At 48.3% G+C, this 15,365-nt stretch overlaps 8 protein-coding genes across 8 annotated transcripts; 5 read left to right on the top strand and 3 right to left on the bottom strand.

Moving 5' to 3' along the window:
• Nucleotides 1–326: 326 nt before the first annotated feature.
• On the top strand, nucleotides 327–1,214 carry N7517_004973 (alpha/beta hydrolase; the record flags this gene model as incomplete). The annotated part of the gene is made up of 2 exons (XM_056722703.1): nucleotides 327–806; nucleotides 861–1,214. 2 exons carry the CDS (start codon nucleotides 327–329, stop codon nucleotides 1,212–1,214), a joined length of 834 nt encoding a protein of 277 aa, XP_056578953.1.
• Nucleotides 1,215–1,421: 207 nt separating this feature from the next.
• Nucleotides 1,422–2,455, top strand: N7517_004972 (aldo/keto reductase family protein; the record flags this gene model as incomplete). The annotated part of the gene is made up of 2 exons (XM_056722702.1): nucleotides 1,422–1,712; nucleotides 1,769–2,455. 2 exons carry the CDS (start codon nucleotides 1,422–1,424, stop codon nucleotides 2,453–2,455), a joined length of 978 nt encoding a protein of 325 aa, XP_056578952.1.
• Nucleotides 2,456–2,648: 193 nt separating this feature from the next.
• On the bottom strand, nucleotides 2,649–4,483 carry N7517_004971 (FAD-dependent oxidoreductase; the record flags this gene model as incomplete). Its single annotated transcript, XM_056722701.1, has 3 exons — nucleotides 2,649–2,937; nucleotides 2,993–3,269; nucleotides 3,322–4,483. The coding sequence occupies 3 exons, from the start codon at nucleotides 4,481–4,483 to the stop codon at nucleotides 2,649–2,651; spliced, it is 1,728 nt and encodes a 575-aa protein (XP_056578951.1).
• Nucleotides 4,484–5,825: 1,342 nt separating this feature from the next.
• Nucleotides 5,826–6,301, top strand: N7517_004970 (uncharacterized protein; the record flags this gene model as incomplete). Its single annotated transcript, XM_056722700.1, has 3 exons — nucleotides 5,826–5,852; nucleotides 5,918–6,016; nucleotides 6,056–6,301. 3 exons carry the CDS (start codon nucleotides 5,826–5,828, stop codon nucleotides 6,299–6,301), a joined length of 372 nt encoding a protein of 123 aa, XP_056578950.1.
• Nucleotides 6,302–7,008: 707 nt separating this feature from the next.
• On the top strand, nucleotides 7,009–9,702 carry N7517_004969 (uncharacterized protein; the record flags this gene model as incomplete). The annotated part of the gene is made up of 4 exons (XM_056722699.1): nucleotides 7,009–7,553; nucleotides 7,617–7,942; nucleotides 7,980–8,739; nucleotides 8,784–9,702. 4 exons carry the CDS (start codon nucleotides 7,009–7,011, stop codon nucleotides 9,700–9,702), a joined length of 2,550 nt encoding a protein of 849 aa, XP_056578949.1.
• Nucleotides 9,703–11,432: 1,730 nt separating this feature from the next.
• Nucleotides 11,433–12,536, top strand: N7517_004968 (Mitochondrial carrier protein; the record flags this gene model as incomplete). Its single annotated transcript, XM_056722698.1, has 5 exons — nucleotides 11,433–11,477; nucleotides 11,529–11,597; nucleotides 11,645–11,788; nucleotides 11,843–12,015; nucleotides 12,071–12,536. The coding sequence occupies 5 exons, from the start codon at nucleotides 11,433–11,435 to the stop codon at nucleotides 12,534–12,536; spliced, it is 897 nt and encodes a 298-aa protein (XP_056578948.1).
• A 96-nt stretch (nucleotides 12,537–12,632) lies between these two features.
• N7517_004967 (uncharacterized protein) lies at nucleotides 12,633–13,280 on the bottom strand (the record flags this gene model as incomplete). Its single annotated transcript, XM_056722697.1, has 1 exon — nucleotides 12,633–13,280. The coding sequence occupies one exon, from the start codon at nucleotides 13,278–13,280 to the stop codon at nucleotides 12,633–12,635; it is 648 nt and encodes a 215-aa protein (XP_056578947.1).
• Nucleotides 13,281–13,751: 471 nt separating this feature from the next.
• On the bottom strand, nucleotides 13,752–15,235 carry N7517_004966 (uncharacterized protein; the record flags this gene model as incomplete). Its single annotated transcript, XM_056722696.1, has 2 exons — nucleotides 13,752–14,237; nucleotides 15,197–15,235. 2 exons carry the CDS (start codon nucleotides 15,233–15,235, stop codon nucleotides 13,752–13,754), a joined length of 525 nt encoding a protein of 174 aa, XP_056578946.1.
• Between the last annotated feature and the right edge of the window lie 130 nt (nucleotides 15,236–15,365).

Here is a 15,365-nt window from a genome sequence, read left to right as displayed (position 1 = left end):
TCAGAAATCAATATGAAAAGCACGTTCCCATCGGGAGATCTGCGCGGCTCCACATATCAGGAACTGGACTTCCTTCCACACCGAACTGGATGCGGATGTTTACGCTCCGTAATGCATGTCAGATTTGTACCACCTTGAGGCGTTTGTCTTTGAAATCAGTTGACTAAAATACCTGAGATAAACCAATTGAATGTGATTTGTCACACATAAACTGTTGAGAAGCGTTAAATTGTCAGGCATCAATACGATCTAAGGCCAGAACCACGTGCGGGGAACATTGCCTTAGTTTTTTTTGCCTTGCAGCATTTTCTCTTTCGCAACTAACCATGACTTCCTTTGTGGTTGTCCTTTGCCATGGCTCCTATCATACTCCCGCCCCATATCAAGCTCTTGTTGATGGCTTGACTGCGAAGGGCATTGAAACCTATTGTCCCCAACGGCCCACCTGTGATCTCACTCAACTCAATGTTGGCAACCCCAGCAACCCCGATTTTGATCGCAGGGCTCCTCCGGGAGGCTATCCACTCCCCGCAGATGATGCGATGGACATTGGGCTGCTGCTTGATAAGTTGATTGCACAGGGGAAATCGGTACTACTCGCAGGACACTCCTCCGGTGGTTGGGTCGCCGCCGAGGCTGCACAATCTTCTCGCCAAGCTCCTGTTCGCGCAAGGGATGGAAAGACTGGCGGTGTAATTGGAATCTTCTTCATCGGAGCATTCATTATTCCGCAAGGCCAATCAGTGCATTCATTCTTCCATCCCGCAGATGGCACCGTTGTCGCACCTCCATTTATGCAATTCCACGTGGGTTGACCAGTGAACCAACCTATATTTGTAGATACTGACTGTTAATAACAGAAACATGGCGTTAATGGCCTCGGAACCCTGGTCGACCCTGAACAATACCTCTTCCATGACCTTGATGCAGCGACCGCGAAGAAATGGGCATCCACGTTGACAGCAGCTCCTGTTATGAATAGTCCCCTTACGCATAGTCCTTATGATGCGCTTCCGTGCGCCTACCTTGTGTTGGAAAAAGACCGCATGTTACCCAAGGAGTATCAAGAGGAAATGGCGGCGAGTCAGAAAAGGCCGTTCACGATGTACTGTGCGCCCTGCGGTCACTCGCCGCACCTTAGTTGGACAAATGAGCTCGCTGCGACGATGGAGAAATTTGGAAAACAGGTTCTAGCTAAAAGCAAAGCAGATTGAGTGTTTGAAATAAATCTTTCTCCAGTCTCAAAATATATAACAAATGAGTTACACTTGAACAATTCCATGTTTGACAGATGGGAGGATGTTTGTGCAACGCGCCTTCCATTCGAGGTCCAACACTTTCCCTTTCCAGTTTCTCATTTCTTCGTCTCTCCAAGCATTGTCAACCTTTTCAACCATTGCCATCACTTCTTCCATTCAGCTATGGATACTCCTCGCTATGTATTCGGTGCCCAGGGATTCGGTGTGGCCTGGACGACTGACAATGTTGACCACCTGATGAAGAGTCTCACAGAGGCTGGAATCAATCAATTCGACACGGCTGCCCTCTATCCCGCCTCAAATCCCGGTTCGTCGGAAGAACTACTCGGTCAAAAGAAGCCAGGCAATGCAGTCATCGATACGAAGGTTCTTTTCATTGGCGATGACTCTTTGTCCTTCCAAAACATGGGTGCCTCTATCAAGGCCAGTCTGGAGCGACTGCAAGTCAAGAAGGTGAGCAAAAGACGCACACTGGCTATTAGTGATGCTAACGTGGTTGGTTAATCAAGATCCACACCCTCTACGCTCATGCCCCGGACCGCAAGACTCCGATTCCTCTGCAAGCTGCACACTTCGACCGCTACTACCGTGAGGGGTACTTCGAGAGGCTGGGTCTCTCCAACTACAGCCCATCTGCGATCCGCGCCTGGGTGGAAATTGCAGTGGAGAATAACCTGATTATGCCGTCCGTCTATCAAGGCCAGTACAACGTCTTCTGTCGAGGCTACGAAGATGAACTCTTTCCAGTACTTCGCGAGTTCGGTATTGACTTTGAGGCAACGTCCCCGTTGGCGGGTGGATTCCTCACCGGGAAGCTTTCCTATTCTCCATCACCTGAGCAGTTGGAGGGTACCCGTTTCGAGGTCGGTGAGGGTAACATGCTCGGTGCAGTTTACCGCATGTGGTACGACCAGCCCATCTATCATCAAGCGATGCGATCTTTGGACAATATTGGGAAAAGGCTGGGGACTACCGGGGCCCAATGTGCCCTGCGCTGGTTGCTCTTCCATTCCAACCTCAAGGATCCGGACCGAATCGTCATCGGACCTAGCACTCTGAAGCAGCTTCAAGACTATGTCGACGCCCGGAAGGCTGGAGCACTTCCAGATGATGCAGCAGGCGAGATTAGCGCACTTTGGCTAACCCTGAAGGAAGTTGCAGCGACGATCATTGAAAAGGGATGGTGGTCTCTGTGATGATGTGCTTTACTTTTGGGAGATCGCGACCAAATTGTCCACGAAAAGAACTTCTAGTACATGATATGTTATTTATCGGGGGTCGGCTGGATCAGAAGTATGCACTCATACAGTTAAGCCCAGTCCACGGATACACAATGACATCTCCCAGTTTTTCATCATGCATATTTCCCCCGTGGTGTTATCCCCTCCGCTAACCTTGCGACCTACACAAGCGCCCATCCTCAGTCACTGTCCAAGCCTCACTACCCACAGCCTTAAAAGCGAAGATCCTGTTGTCAGGATCATATTTGCTCTTAATCCCTAGTAAATTGTCATAATTCTTCCCATAAAACGCCTGTTGCCAATCCATCTGGTTTGGATCAGCTTCATTCAAATATGCGCCGCTTCCAGGTGTTAACTCTTCCAGCTGGGGCATAAGAACATCAGTAATGAGCTGTTGGCTAGCGATATTGCTATCCCAGTCAGTGTAGTCGAACGTCCTGGACTACGATCAATAAAAGCTTGTACAAGCCTGAAAAGAAGTAACAAACATACGCTCCAATTACAACGTTCATCAGCGCGCCTCGCCAGGCTGGGCTAATACTGTTGTCAGGATATGCAACCCGAGACGAGTTGACCATGATTCCTGAAATGAGAAATCCGGCGTTTCTTTCGACAATATTACGGAACGTGATGGTTAGATCCGCCAGATTCTGGTCGACTGTAGACCTTGGAATCAGTCGACCACCAAGCAGTTGATCAGTTATATTGTCTGGTGGGCTCATCATCTGAAATGCGTCGTAGTACGTTGGGAAATCGTCAACGTAATATGCTTTCCAGGCTCTGTCAGTGTTCGTTCTAACTCTCTGCCATCTCTTACTTACTGTGCTGGATCTTGTTTCTTTCAAGGAATAAGATCAACGGACTAAAAAGAGAATTGAAAAGTGTCGCTGTGCCACCCGGAATGGTAGTAGGCGTTGTTACCAGGGTCGTGTTAGTTAGCCACCAAACACCCGCACCCCCAACATCCCCAATCGAGGGAAGAATCGATGTGAAAATCTCGACCGCTGCAAAGAATGTATCTCGCGATATACCCGTATCGGTGAATGAAAGGTTACCCGATGCCGTCGGCAGCTCGGGGTAAGCCTTGCTCGTCATTGACACAACAACGCCGTAAGTCCCTCCACCTCCACCCGACAGCGCCCAGTAGAGATCAGGATATTCTATTGGCGACGCGTTTACCAGATCCCCATTTGCGAGAACGACCTCCCATTCCAGGACCTGATCAGCGGCCAGGCCCACATGGGACGCCAGTTGGCTATGTCCGCCGCCTTGCGAATATCCCCCAGCAAGCCCGATCGTTGGACAGCTGCCGCTCACGATAACAAGCCCAGCTTCATGAGCCGCATCGCTGCCTTCAAAGGATTGAACACCAGCTCCCACCTTTATCGCCTTGCCGGAATAGTGTGTCGAGTCGTAGTCCACGATGGAAATCTCTTTCATGTTGTGCATCCAGATCGCCAGTCCTCCGGCTCCAGTGGACTTCCCAAACAGGTCGTGTCCTGTATTGCGGATGACAAGGCGGATGTTGTGACGAGCTGCGAAATGAATGGTTCTCTGGACATGTGCGGCGGTTGTCGCGTTCACAGTGTACTGAACGTAGTTGCCGATCGTGCAAGGTGAAGCCTTCGATGAGAAGGGATTGCAGCTTAAATTCGTGAAGATGGGGGCCATAGCTGACGAGGGACTTTCATAGTGTGTAGCTGGGAAGCCCCAGTTGGACTGGAGTTGTGCGCATTGCGATTCATTGTAGGTGGTGAACGAGTCGATGTGACATACGCTGGCGATCGGGACTGTCGCGATCAACTTGCCATCCACTGTTTCATTAAATCGCGCCCATAGATGGTCTTTAGGCCAGCAGGATTCTTGTGGCATGCAGCGGCAGGTAGGCGAGACTGTTGGGCTTTCGATAGAGAGGCCACGAACAATACTTGCCATAGGAAGAAGGAGACAGAGTTGCCTCCATGCGAGATAGTGGTTGGCCATTGTGATATTCAGAATTAAACTCACTTGTTCCCGAAGTTGGGCAGATTATATACTTGCACTAAGGCACGCACCGAATATAGTTCACATTCGGTTAAGTCAAACTCAGCTTTGCACTCGAAGATAGCGCGCACCTGATTGAATATAAGACTTGATATATCCCGATATCACATAAATTATGCCCCTGCATATGTATCGTTCACCGCAGCTTCAAGTAATAGGCTGGTGAGGTTGGATATTCGAAATTCCGAGGGACCAAACACTTTTCCGCTGCTCATCTGTGTGTGTCTAGGCAAGAGAGGCTCCCGCTAAACTTAGACCAACCTTGGTGTAACTAGGCGCGGAGGGACACGTAACACTTGCAGAGGTAAGTAGAGGCGAATGTCCTTTTTAGTATAAAGATAGCTCACAAGTGAAACTTCGGGCATTGCGCTTATTATATTTGTAGAGTCAAGTTTACTGCGATTTATTCCGACCTGCGTCACGGAGTTTCTAGCTGGGTACCCTGGCTCTGTAGAAGCTCCTATTTATATTAGATGAGCGAGATCATGGCATTCGGCTTCTATTGGCCATTTGCTATTCGCCTTGTGTAGATTCAAGCTTTGAAAATCAGGCGTTTAGCTTAGTTCCTTTTATATAATGGCTTCCTATCTGCATCAGAAAGGGTTTCATTCTTTGCATCCTCCAGCCTGGTTCAGTATGTCAAAACTCGGAAGCAACCATCGACTTGACACATTGTATATATAAAGGCGCTAGTCAAGAGAGGATACTATAACAAGTGTGCGAGATGTTCTTTCTCCTTTTGCATATCTGATTAATGAGAATGATGAAATAATGATCCTTCTAAAGACAGGGTATATTGGACGAATTCAACGAGGTCCTAGGGCAGCTTTTTATACAAGCGTGTATTCGACCGAGATATATGATAAATACGGAGTGAGCACTTCCAGAATGGAAAGGAATAGATCCGTTTGATACGGAGTGGTCGTTGGTCGGATTGTGGCTACCCTTCCTTCATTTGTTTCCTCTTCTGCTTCTTCCTCTTCTTTCTCTTCCTACATTGTCTCTTCTGATCGCTCTCTTCTGTCCTTTCCTCCCTCTTGTTCTTCGCTATTTCTGTTAACTTGAGCCACGAGCTGAGCCTGCTGGAACAGAACCGGCCCACGATTCTTTCGGACAGGTATTTACACCTACCTATTCCTCTCTCCTAACTGTACCCCAAAGTAACTTATTTCGGTTTTGAAGATCCGCTGTACTCTCTCACTTCAAATTAGAATATCCATCAGTTTCGCTTCACACCTGGGATACTAACACTTCATTTAGGATTGATCGTGCCGTACTGCCAATGCGGGATCCGGGACAAGTCGTCGTCGTATGTTGAAGATGCATTCATGATTGCCTCTGGCTGCTACTTAAAAATGCTAACCACGTATTTAGGACCTGGTGGTGAAAGCTCACATCGAACGGTCTTCCTTTCCCCGGCGTGACGACCCGCTATACCCTAACAACAAGGGTATCAAGTGGGCTGCCGACCTTGTGAGGCTTGGTCTCCCCCTACCCGCTAACCTCTAAGAGTTCCGAACGGTCAAGCTCTCGGCTCTGCCTGCTTGCACCTCTATCGGAAAAGTGCTTGGCGCTATCCATGCTGGTGCTATATTCTCGGCCTTCCTATACGATACGGTCGCGTTGAGTGGTGACCTTACCGCCCAAACCACGTTTGTCGAACAAGCTGGCGCAACCAGATTCGTTGATAATGCAGAATCGGACGGCTTTTACATTGGATCCACTCAACCCCAGAATTTACGACCAGATATTTTGTGATGGCTATTCCCGGGTCTTGACTGTCCGCGTTGAAGAGAGGGGTTTGAAAGATCATGTTTACTTGATCCTGTCTTGCTCGTCTGCTGCCGCCCATATCGAACTTTTGAGCGAAGACGCTAACAAACAAGGACTTACTATTCACTTCTTTTCTGTAAATATGGTTATTAATAGCTAGACCTCCGCAAAGCCTATAAAGCCCAAAGCCCAACCCGCCCCAAGCCACTAATGGGCTGTGATTTAGCCCCGGGGTCCGAGCGTATCTATGGGCTTTGCGGAGGTCTATTAATGGCTCGCCCTCCGCAGAGCCTCCAAAGCCTAACCCTAAACCACAAATGGACTAGGTTTCAGGCTTTTTTAGGTCCACGGTCTGTTGTAAGGGCCTAATGGGGACATACCCGTTGATAATCAATTTGAATATTCCATTTCCCGGTGTAATGGATGGATATCTTTCCAGCAAAGAGACTGGGATTAATATCAGCCGTTTTTCGAGGCTGAGTCGTGCGGGGTTCGCTACATGATTGACATGTTGGTATTGGCACGCTGATTTCTATATAGTCTGAGACTCCCTCCTAGTTCTTGCTATAATTACTCTTTGGCAGAGACAACACATTGAACTCCGCTCCTCTCAAAACAGAGTATCTTACCCGGTTGACACGCCTTACACCTAGAAGCTGTATATCTTTACAGACCACTGGCCGACTGCAATTATGTTCAACTTCAACAGCACAGACCCAGACGCAAACGAGAAGCCTAGTCTACTCTCAAATTTCAAATACCCGACATGGCGGCCCAACAACACAACAAAAATAGAGTCAGAGGATCCAAGTTCAACCTCACCCCATAGCCGCGCGTGGATTAAAGGTGTCGTGTTATGCTCATGGGTTATTGCCACCGTCCTCGCAATAAACATTGTTCTGACGATCATCGCTGTGGGTGTTGCCTATTCAAAAAATGGCGAAGACGATTTCGCCTTCGCAGCGCTATATACAGGGAAATGCTCGCTTGCTAAGAACTGGGCGACGGGAATACATCTTATAATCAATATTCTAAGTACGGCCTTGCTGGGAGCGAGTAACTACTGCATGCAATGCCTTGCGTCTCCGTCTCGAGCGCAAGTTGATACAGCCCACAGTAAGCGGGTCTGGCTGCCTATTGGGGTCCCGAATATCCGGGGCTTGCTCTGGAGGGAGCGAGGAAAGAGGCAGCTGCTTGGGTGGATCTTGCTGGCTACATCACTGCCTATTCATTTGATGTTAGTTTGGACGCTGCTGATATCGCATGAGTGGCCTTGACTGATTGAATTATTCCTTGCTAGTTACAACTCCGCTATCTTTTTCTCGATCGGCCCGGCAGATTATGCGGTGGTGATAGCACCCCCTGATCCGATGAACGGAACTGGATCGGCGGGTTGGAATGAGTGCTTTGAAAGTACCGTTGGCCTGGATATAGAAACGGTTAGAGCCGAGATGAGTCGTTCGGATCTCAAGAAACTTTCCATTAAAGATTGCATTGACACTTTCGCCCAAGACTATGTATCCGGGCAAAGGATGCTCGTTTTGGTGACGGAGGATCCAATGCCAGACGGCGAGCCTTTGGCATTCATGGGACCACTAAATTCCATTGGCACCCACAAGGATGGCAGTACCTTCAGCTGGATGTGTCCTACTAATGACTGCAGCCAATATTTTTTTGGATGAGATGGTTGGTGGGATGTGTCCTCCTGATTACTGCAGCAAAGATCTTGTGAATAAGATGGTTAATGGGGAGGAATGGACCGTCCAGCCAGTTGTGATAGATTCATGGGTAAGGGCGCGGATCCCTACTGAGAACGGATCCCAGATCGTCTCATATTCGTCCAATCCGCCTCCCCACACGCCAGATACCATACGCTTGCACAAAGTTCTGGACACAGCCAGACACAAGGACGAGGTGCAGGCTGCACTTGACGATCCCTCTAATTGGACCAATGCTTCCTTTCCAGGAAATGTGACGCTATTTCAGTTGCTTCAATGTCCTAACAGTCTACCTCCCAGAGTGGTGGCGCCAAAATCTCGAATTCGGCATTGTTTGACACTTCCCAGGGATGAGTCTTGCCGACTGATGTTTAGCCCGCCAATTTGTCTGCTTGTTATTGGGTGTAACTTGGTAAAACTTATCTGCGCGCTATTGACTGCACACGATGGTAGGGAGGAGCTGTTCCTTACAATTGGGGACGCGATCGCATCTTACCTTGCTTGCCCAGATACAAGAACAGAGGGGGGCTGTCTGCTATCTAAGTCGCTGGTAGTCAAAGGGTCTCAGGGCTGGCACAGGAAGATGAACAGGAAGGACAAGAGGCTGGATATTCCAGTATGCTCAAAGATTGCACTTCAACTACCTTCCCGAAAGCGATGGTTTCAAGCCGTGAGCACGGGACTGTGGATCTCCACAATCACCCTGTAAGCCTCTCCGGGGAATAACTTGAAGTATACTAACATCTCAGATTTCTCTGCATAATTGGCCTGAGCATCTTTGCTCTCATCGTCGCCATCGACTGGTTTCCCTCTTTGTCTCGCGAAGCCGTATGGGACAACACTCTAGGGGAAGCACGCCCATCAACTCTACTACGCATAGACGCCCCACCCGGCGCAGCGGGAACATTCGCCATGATTCTCCTGCCCAACGCCCTACAACTCCTCGTCTCGACCGCCTACTTCATACTCAATGCCATGCTGACCGCTATGCTCGGAGCCATGGAATACAACGACTACGCGCGAAATCGCAAACCACTGCGCGTCTCCTGGCCACGCGGCGCCCAGCGCTCCACTTACTACCTCTCACTGCCGTATCGATACAGCTTCCCGCTCCTGGTCGCCTCCGCGGTTCTACACTGGGTGGTCTCGCAAAGCTTCTTCTTTGTACAGATCACCCCCTTTGATATACATGGCGAGCCTATCCCTTTGCGGGAGTCTACCACATGTGGTTACTCACCTATTGCTATATTGGTCGCTATTATTGTTTTCGGCTTGCTACTTCTCGTCCCAGTAGTACTCGGCCTGCGCCGTTTTGAATCCCCGATGCCGCTGGTGGTACAATGTAGTGCGGCGATTAGCGCCGCCTGCCATCCTACAACGTCCAGCATGGACGACAGCGCCAACCATGCACTCAAACCTGTGCAGTGGGGTGAGATTCCGGGCATCTACTCGGATCGAGGCCCGATGGTATTTTCACATCGGATCGATGGTGAGGAGGATGATGATGCCAGTGGGAGAGGGGGTGGAGATGAGGAGCTGCAACAAATGCTGCCGAACGCAGAGCCTAATGATTTGACTCGCACTGGTGCTGCGATACTGGAACTGTATCATTGTACTTTTACGTCGGAGGATGTGTGTGAACCGAGGAAGGGGTGCGTTTATATTTAGCGCCCTTTCTTTCTTTTTTTTTTTTACTTAGGGGCCATAACAAGGCCATGTGTGATACACCTACGGCAGGATTTTAGGCCCATCGCGCAAACCGGGGTTTTCATCAGCAGGTTAACCAGCTGCCATCAACATTCTCAAACGCCTGAAAATAGCTCGTATCAAGGGTAGCCCACCAAAGTATTATGGGATGGCTAGCGGTTATATTCTAAAAGAACCGTAGAAAGATGATAATAAAGTAGTTTTTATAGTAGCGCTAGACTTTGTCTACGGGACTTACGACTAGACCTCCGCAAGGCCCATAAAGCCCAAAACTCAAAGCCCAAAGGCTAACCCAACCCAACCCACTAATGCGCTGGGTTTTAGCCCTATCTTCGAGCCCACCGGTGGGCTATAGGCCTGGGATTTCCAGGCAGCGAGATGTTCTTTCACTTCATAGATACGGCTCAGTATATAGGGACTTCTATGGATATTCTTTAGTTTCACTTGATATATTGAATGCTAACCACTTAATGTAGGTTTGACCTTCCAATCCTGCCAATACGAGATACGGAGGAAATTGTTATAGTATGTGCAAGTTGCATTCATCATTGCCTCTGGCTGCTACTTGAAAAAGCTAACCACACATAGGAGCACTCAATAAACCTCCACACTCGAAAATCTCTTAAACTTGAACCTGAGATATAATCTGTGGTCGTGACCCAACATGGGCAAAGATTATCCCCTGAATACAAAAAAGATGTTGGGTTTGACGCCGGCCATAGGGAGGCCCTACCAGGTACACGAAGCCCACCCAAAAGAACATTGAGATAGTCGGTGCTTGTCTGGGGTAGATTTGATGACGATCCCGTCCCCAGCAACAAACTCAAATATGTCCGGTCGGTTATCGGCAATAGACATTGTATTGTGCAGCCCCTGGTTGAAGCTTGAATTGAAACACAACAAAGTCGCCTACGGGTGTGCATCTCAGGGATTCTCATCAGCCATCGGGTTTGCTTCTCTCGCGAGAATAGAAATATATGCCTCGCTGAATATTCCCATTCTTTCTTCTTTATTCAACTCATGTTACATCACGAGCCATCTTGAGTCTCAGTCACCCAGCCTCGTTCATCCATAGCATTGTAATGTCACAACTCATATACTCACTCATTGATTTTCACTAGCAACTTCACTTAGACTTAGCCTTGGCCTTCCTATCATCTCAACGTTGCATGGTAGAGAGGTAGTCATGGTATGGGCAACTTACTTTCATTGATCTCTGCTCCTAGCTACCACTTAAAAATGCTAAACATACATCCAATAGGAGCCACCAACCGAAGCTCATACAGACGAATCTCCCAAGACCGATCCGCCCATCGAGCCTCTATCCTGCCCCGCCATACCCACAATATTTACCCTAGTCCCAAGAGTATTGAGTGGGCACCGGCGCTTGACAATGTGGCCGATGGTGCTTCAAAGCTGCTAGAGATTACAATGCCAGAGAATACTCATTGTGACAGATGAACTTTTTATCTGATGGTACTTGGAATATGACACTTGTGATCTTTTTGAATTTATTTTCGTAGAACCTACATAGAAGATTCTGGCCAGTTGACACAGCGATATTCGGCAACTTCCCTTCCGTTCGCCCCCGTATCCCCGCATATCGGGGGATCATCCCCCGTTCCTCCCCACAGAGAAGACACCACACCACATATAAATCCTCAATCGGTGGAAGCTATTACCGTCACACCATGTCTAGACCTACTAAATCAGAGCCTGGGGTACAAAATGCGAGGGTAGTTTATTCCACTGTGCATCAATTAGGTACACCAACTAACTTTGTCCAGTTTCATACGCCCCAGTGGGTGTCCCTTGTGGCCGGAGGCATTGCCGGTGGAGTGGAAGCCGCCACGACGGTAAGTTTCTTCGATGCATAAAGTTGCCCAGTAGTTGACTGTGGTAGTATCCATTTGAGTATTCAAAAACACGCGTTCAATTGTTGAACGACAGTACTATTCGAACATCGAATCCACTCAGTCTCATCGTCCAAGTTGCGAAACAGGAAGGTGTCGGTGCTTTGTACACAGGGTGCTCAACTCTTGTCATCGTTAGTCTATTCACTCTAAATAAATACGGACATCATATTAATGAAATTTGGTAGGGAACTACAGCAAAAGCCGCCGTCCGGTTCGTGTCCTATGATACGATCCGTAATTCCCTTGCAGATGATCGCGGCGTTCTCTCAGCTGGCCGGGGAATGCTCGCTGGAATGACCGCCGGCGCTGTAGAAAGTGTCCTAGCAGTAACACCGACTGAGAGAATTAAAACAGCGTTGTCGGTATCTCCTATCAGTTATAGTTCATGAAACTTGAGCTGACCCATCCCGCAGAATTGACGATGCAAAAGGCGCTCGCCAATTCAAGTCAAGCGTACATGCAATCCAAGTGCTGGTACAAAGACATGGTATCACTGAGCTTTATCGTGGTCTTGTCTCCACAATGATGAAGCAATCGGCCACTTCTGCTGTCCGTATGGGAACGTACAATGTGCTCAGAGAAGCCACCAAGGCTAGGGGCATCAAGCCAAACGTGTTCACAACCTTCGGGATTGGTGCCCTGGCAGGTGTAGTTACTGTCTACGCTACACAACCATTTGATACCATCAAGACACGGGCGCAGGGTGTGCAGGGAGCTGGTATTGTTGAAGCCTCCCGGAGCGTGATTCGCGACTACGGGATCCGGGGATTCTGGAAAGGTAGCTCCATGAGATTGGGTCGGCTACTTCTGAGCGGTGGCATTGTATTTTCTGTTTATGAAGAGGTAGCCGCCATTCTATCTCCGGGGACGCGTCGATAGATCTCAACAACCGAGAAAGCGTGTACATTCGGCTATGTATCAACTAGACTCTATAGACTGGCTTTGGAATCGATCGGGGATAATACAGGCACATGGTCACAGAACAGGGGTCGTGTAAATCTCAATAGAAGCTTTTTGCACGGTATTCCTCCAGCCAGGAAAACGCGCCCGTGGAATAATCGAAATCCGGTCACCGGCTTGAAGATTTTGCATCCAGCGTAATTCCTGGTCCCTCTGGTAGGTGATCCGATGACACGTGGCTTCGCGTTTAGCATGAACATTGGTCGCCAGACGTAGGTCTTCATTTTTGGAGATATCATCTCGACCCGATGGTCTTTCAATATCAAGATCAAACCACGTCCAAGAATTTCTGAACGATCCGTGATCTTCGCGATAGCTGCTCCACCCTTGGTCATGGCTCCAGATGTTGATTCTTATCTCTTGAACGGGAAATCGCTCGCCCTGAATGGGCTCGGATGTCAAATATGGGGTTCGATCGCGACAGTCGTTTTCAGTATAATCCATGCTGTCTTCTCTGTAGACGGCAGATATCACCCAATATTCTGCGAATTCTAGAATCTCTAGGACGAGTTCGGACGGCAGCTTTTGTCGGAGAATGTTGAAACTCTCGACAGCATCTGCTGAGTTTCTTGGGTAGTACGTGCTGTATTTTTCATCGGAAGCTGAAACTCCATTTTGGACAGAGTTGACATCCTCAGAAGGCGTGGAGTATGAGGATCCCATGGCGACCAAAAGAGGTGACGTGTGGAGGCTCGAGCCCCTTGGCCGAAAGTGTTTCAGCTTGGCTTGTGGCTTGGCATCGAGCTGTACCCAAGTATGTAAGGGCATAAATAGAATACAGATCACAAGTTAATAACCGACATCTACTATGTAGGCAATGGAAGACATATTGATATTTCAACTAGGAGAAACTCCATGACCAATGTGCCAATATGGTAGTTGTGTAAGCTCATACTAATATATATCCTTGATCATCGAACATGAATTTACGGTGTCTTTCCAGGCCCTTAGGCAAAGGACAGCAGATAACTTAATAAGATATATCTAGTATTTAAAGTGACTAAACGTGAAGTTATTGAAAAGGTCTCATTGTGCTTGTCAATTTATTGAGGAGGGTACCGAATCCTACTGCTTTGCTCTTCCTACGGTCGCTTTTCCCAATTTTTTATTCCCGTGGAAAAGAATCGGCTGCATTTACTCGTCTCGCTCATCTTCCTCTTCTCCCTCCATGAGCTCCTCTTCGTCTGGGTCTTCTTCATGTGATCCATCTCCGTTCTGTTCCCTACCCTCAACGTCATCGTCCTGTTCGTCTTCTTCGTCCTCTTCCTCATCCCCTTTTTCCCATTCAGCCTCTGTCCCCACCTTTATAAGCTTGAATCCAGAAAACACATTTTCAGCACCAGAATCGTCTTCATCATCACTAGAATCCATATGACCAGTCTCGGTAAGGAACCCAGCAACTTTCGCAATGTCATGGTCGATACGATCCTTGACAGACTTCAACGAACGGAGAGCCACGCGTTTTTCGTGATAGTTCTTCCGTGACCCTACGCTGGGATCGTCTAGTGGTGGTGAATACCAGACACTATCATACTGGGGTCCTGTCGGGGAAGGAGTGTTGGTAGAGGGCTTGTCGTCCTTTTTACTAGCTTTCGAAGCAGATGCATCGGTGGAGTATTCCTATAAAGTAGTTAACAAACAACCGTTTTGCTATATGCGCCCATGTGCCACTAGAGGTTGCCTAGAGTAACCAACAATGGCTTTTCGTTTCTTGATAGAGGTATCTGAGACATGCAGCGATTGAAGGGAAACGTATGGCACGGCTTCCGTATTGTCCCGGAGCCGAGCTGGGCGTCTGGATTTCGTGGAGTGAGCTGGACACAATTAGCATCACCATGAATAGAAAAATTGCAGAGAAGGTTATACTACTAGCTCTGCATTTGAAGCCCAACCACCGGCAATTCATGCAAGTACCACCGTACATCACCATGGGCACTCCGGTTATATTGTAAGTGAAAACTACACATGACTTGAAGGCACCACCGTATCGAAAACAGTGCGCACACTCTTGTCCTTCTGGTGCCACCGTTCCAATCTGCTGCCCAAGTGCTGTATGTTTCTGTCGTTCAGTGACTAAATGTTGGGGCCCATGGGCCCAGTCCAAGGGCTGAGAAGTGGAGGCGCCTTTCTCTGCAAGAAGTTGAAATATGGAGGCGAGGTGACCTCGGGGGTTGAACTGGGTCGGATCAACTTTACCCTCGTCCGTGAGGCCTAGTATGCCTAGTAAAAGTTCAGAATCTTGCCTGAAATGATCCCAGATAGACATACTACCAGTAGAAGAACCATCATCGTCAGTTGAATCTCTGTGCTCCAAGGCTGCATATAGGATAGGAGTGAGTATTAAGATCCATCATTTTTGGTTGTCTATTTGAACTATTATACCTTTGGATTCCTTTTCCTTGTAGGGCATGTTGATGGAACGATGACCGGTAATAACCGATGAAGAATTCATGTGGCGAAGGCTGAAATCCTTCAAATGAAAAGTGAGAAAACAGGGAGACCAGGTAGATGCGAAAGGAAAGAGAGCCCATGTCATAATTCCACCACAAGACTCTATTTTATATGTACAGGCGGGATACCATATAGTCCACGTGATTATAGAGTAATAACTGCATCATGGGTTGCAGTGAAGCAAACAATCAGCTAGATAAATGTATAACACCTAGATGCTTACTGGGGGAGCCTCATCCCCTGCTGTCCTGAATCCTCCTAGGTATATCCAATGCCATATCCGTGTTCTACCAAATA

Source organism: Penicillium concentricum, assembly GCF_028827145.1.
Source record: "Penicillium concentricum strain IBT 3081 chromosome Unknown utg000002l_segment0_segment0, whole genome shotgun sequence".
In the NCBI taxonomy this organism is placed as follows: Eukaryota; Fungi; Ascomycota; class Eurotiomycetes; order Eurotiales; family Aspergillaceae; genus Penicillium; species Penicillium concentricum.
This window is presented reverse-complemented; position numbering and strand designations above follow the sequence as displayed.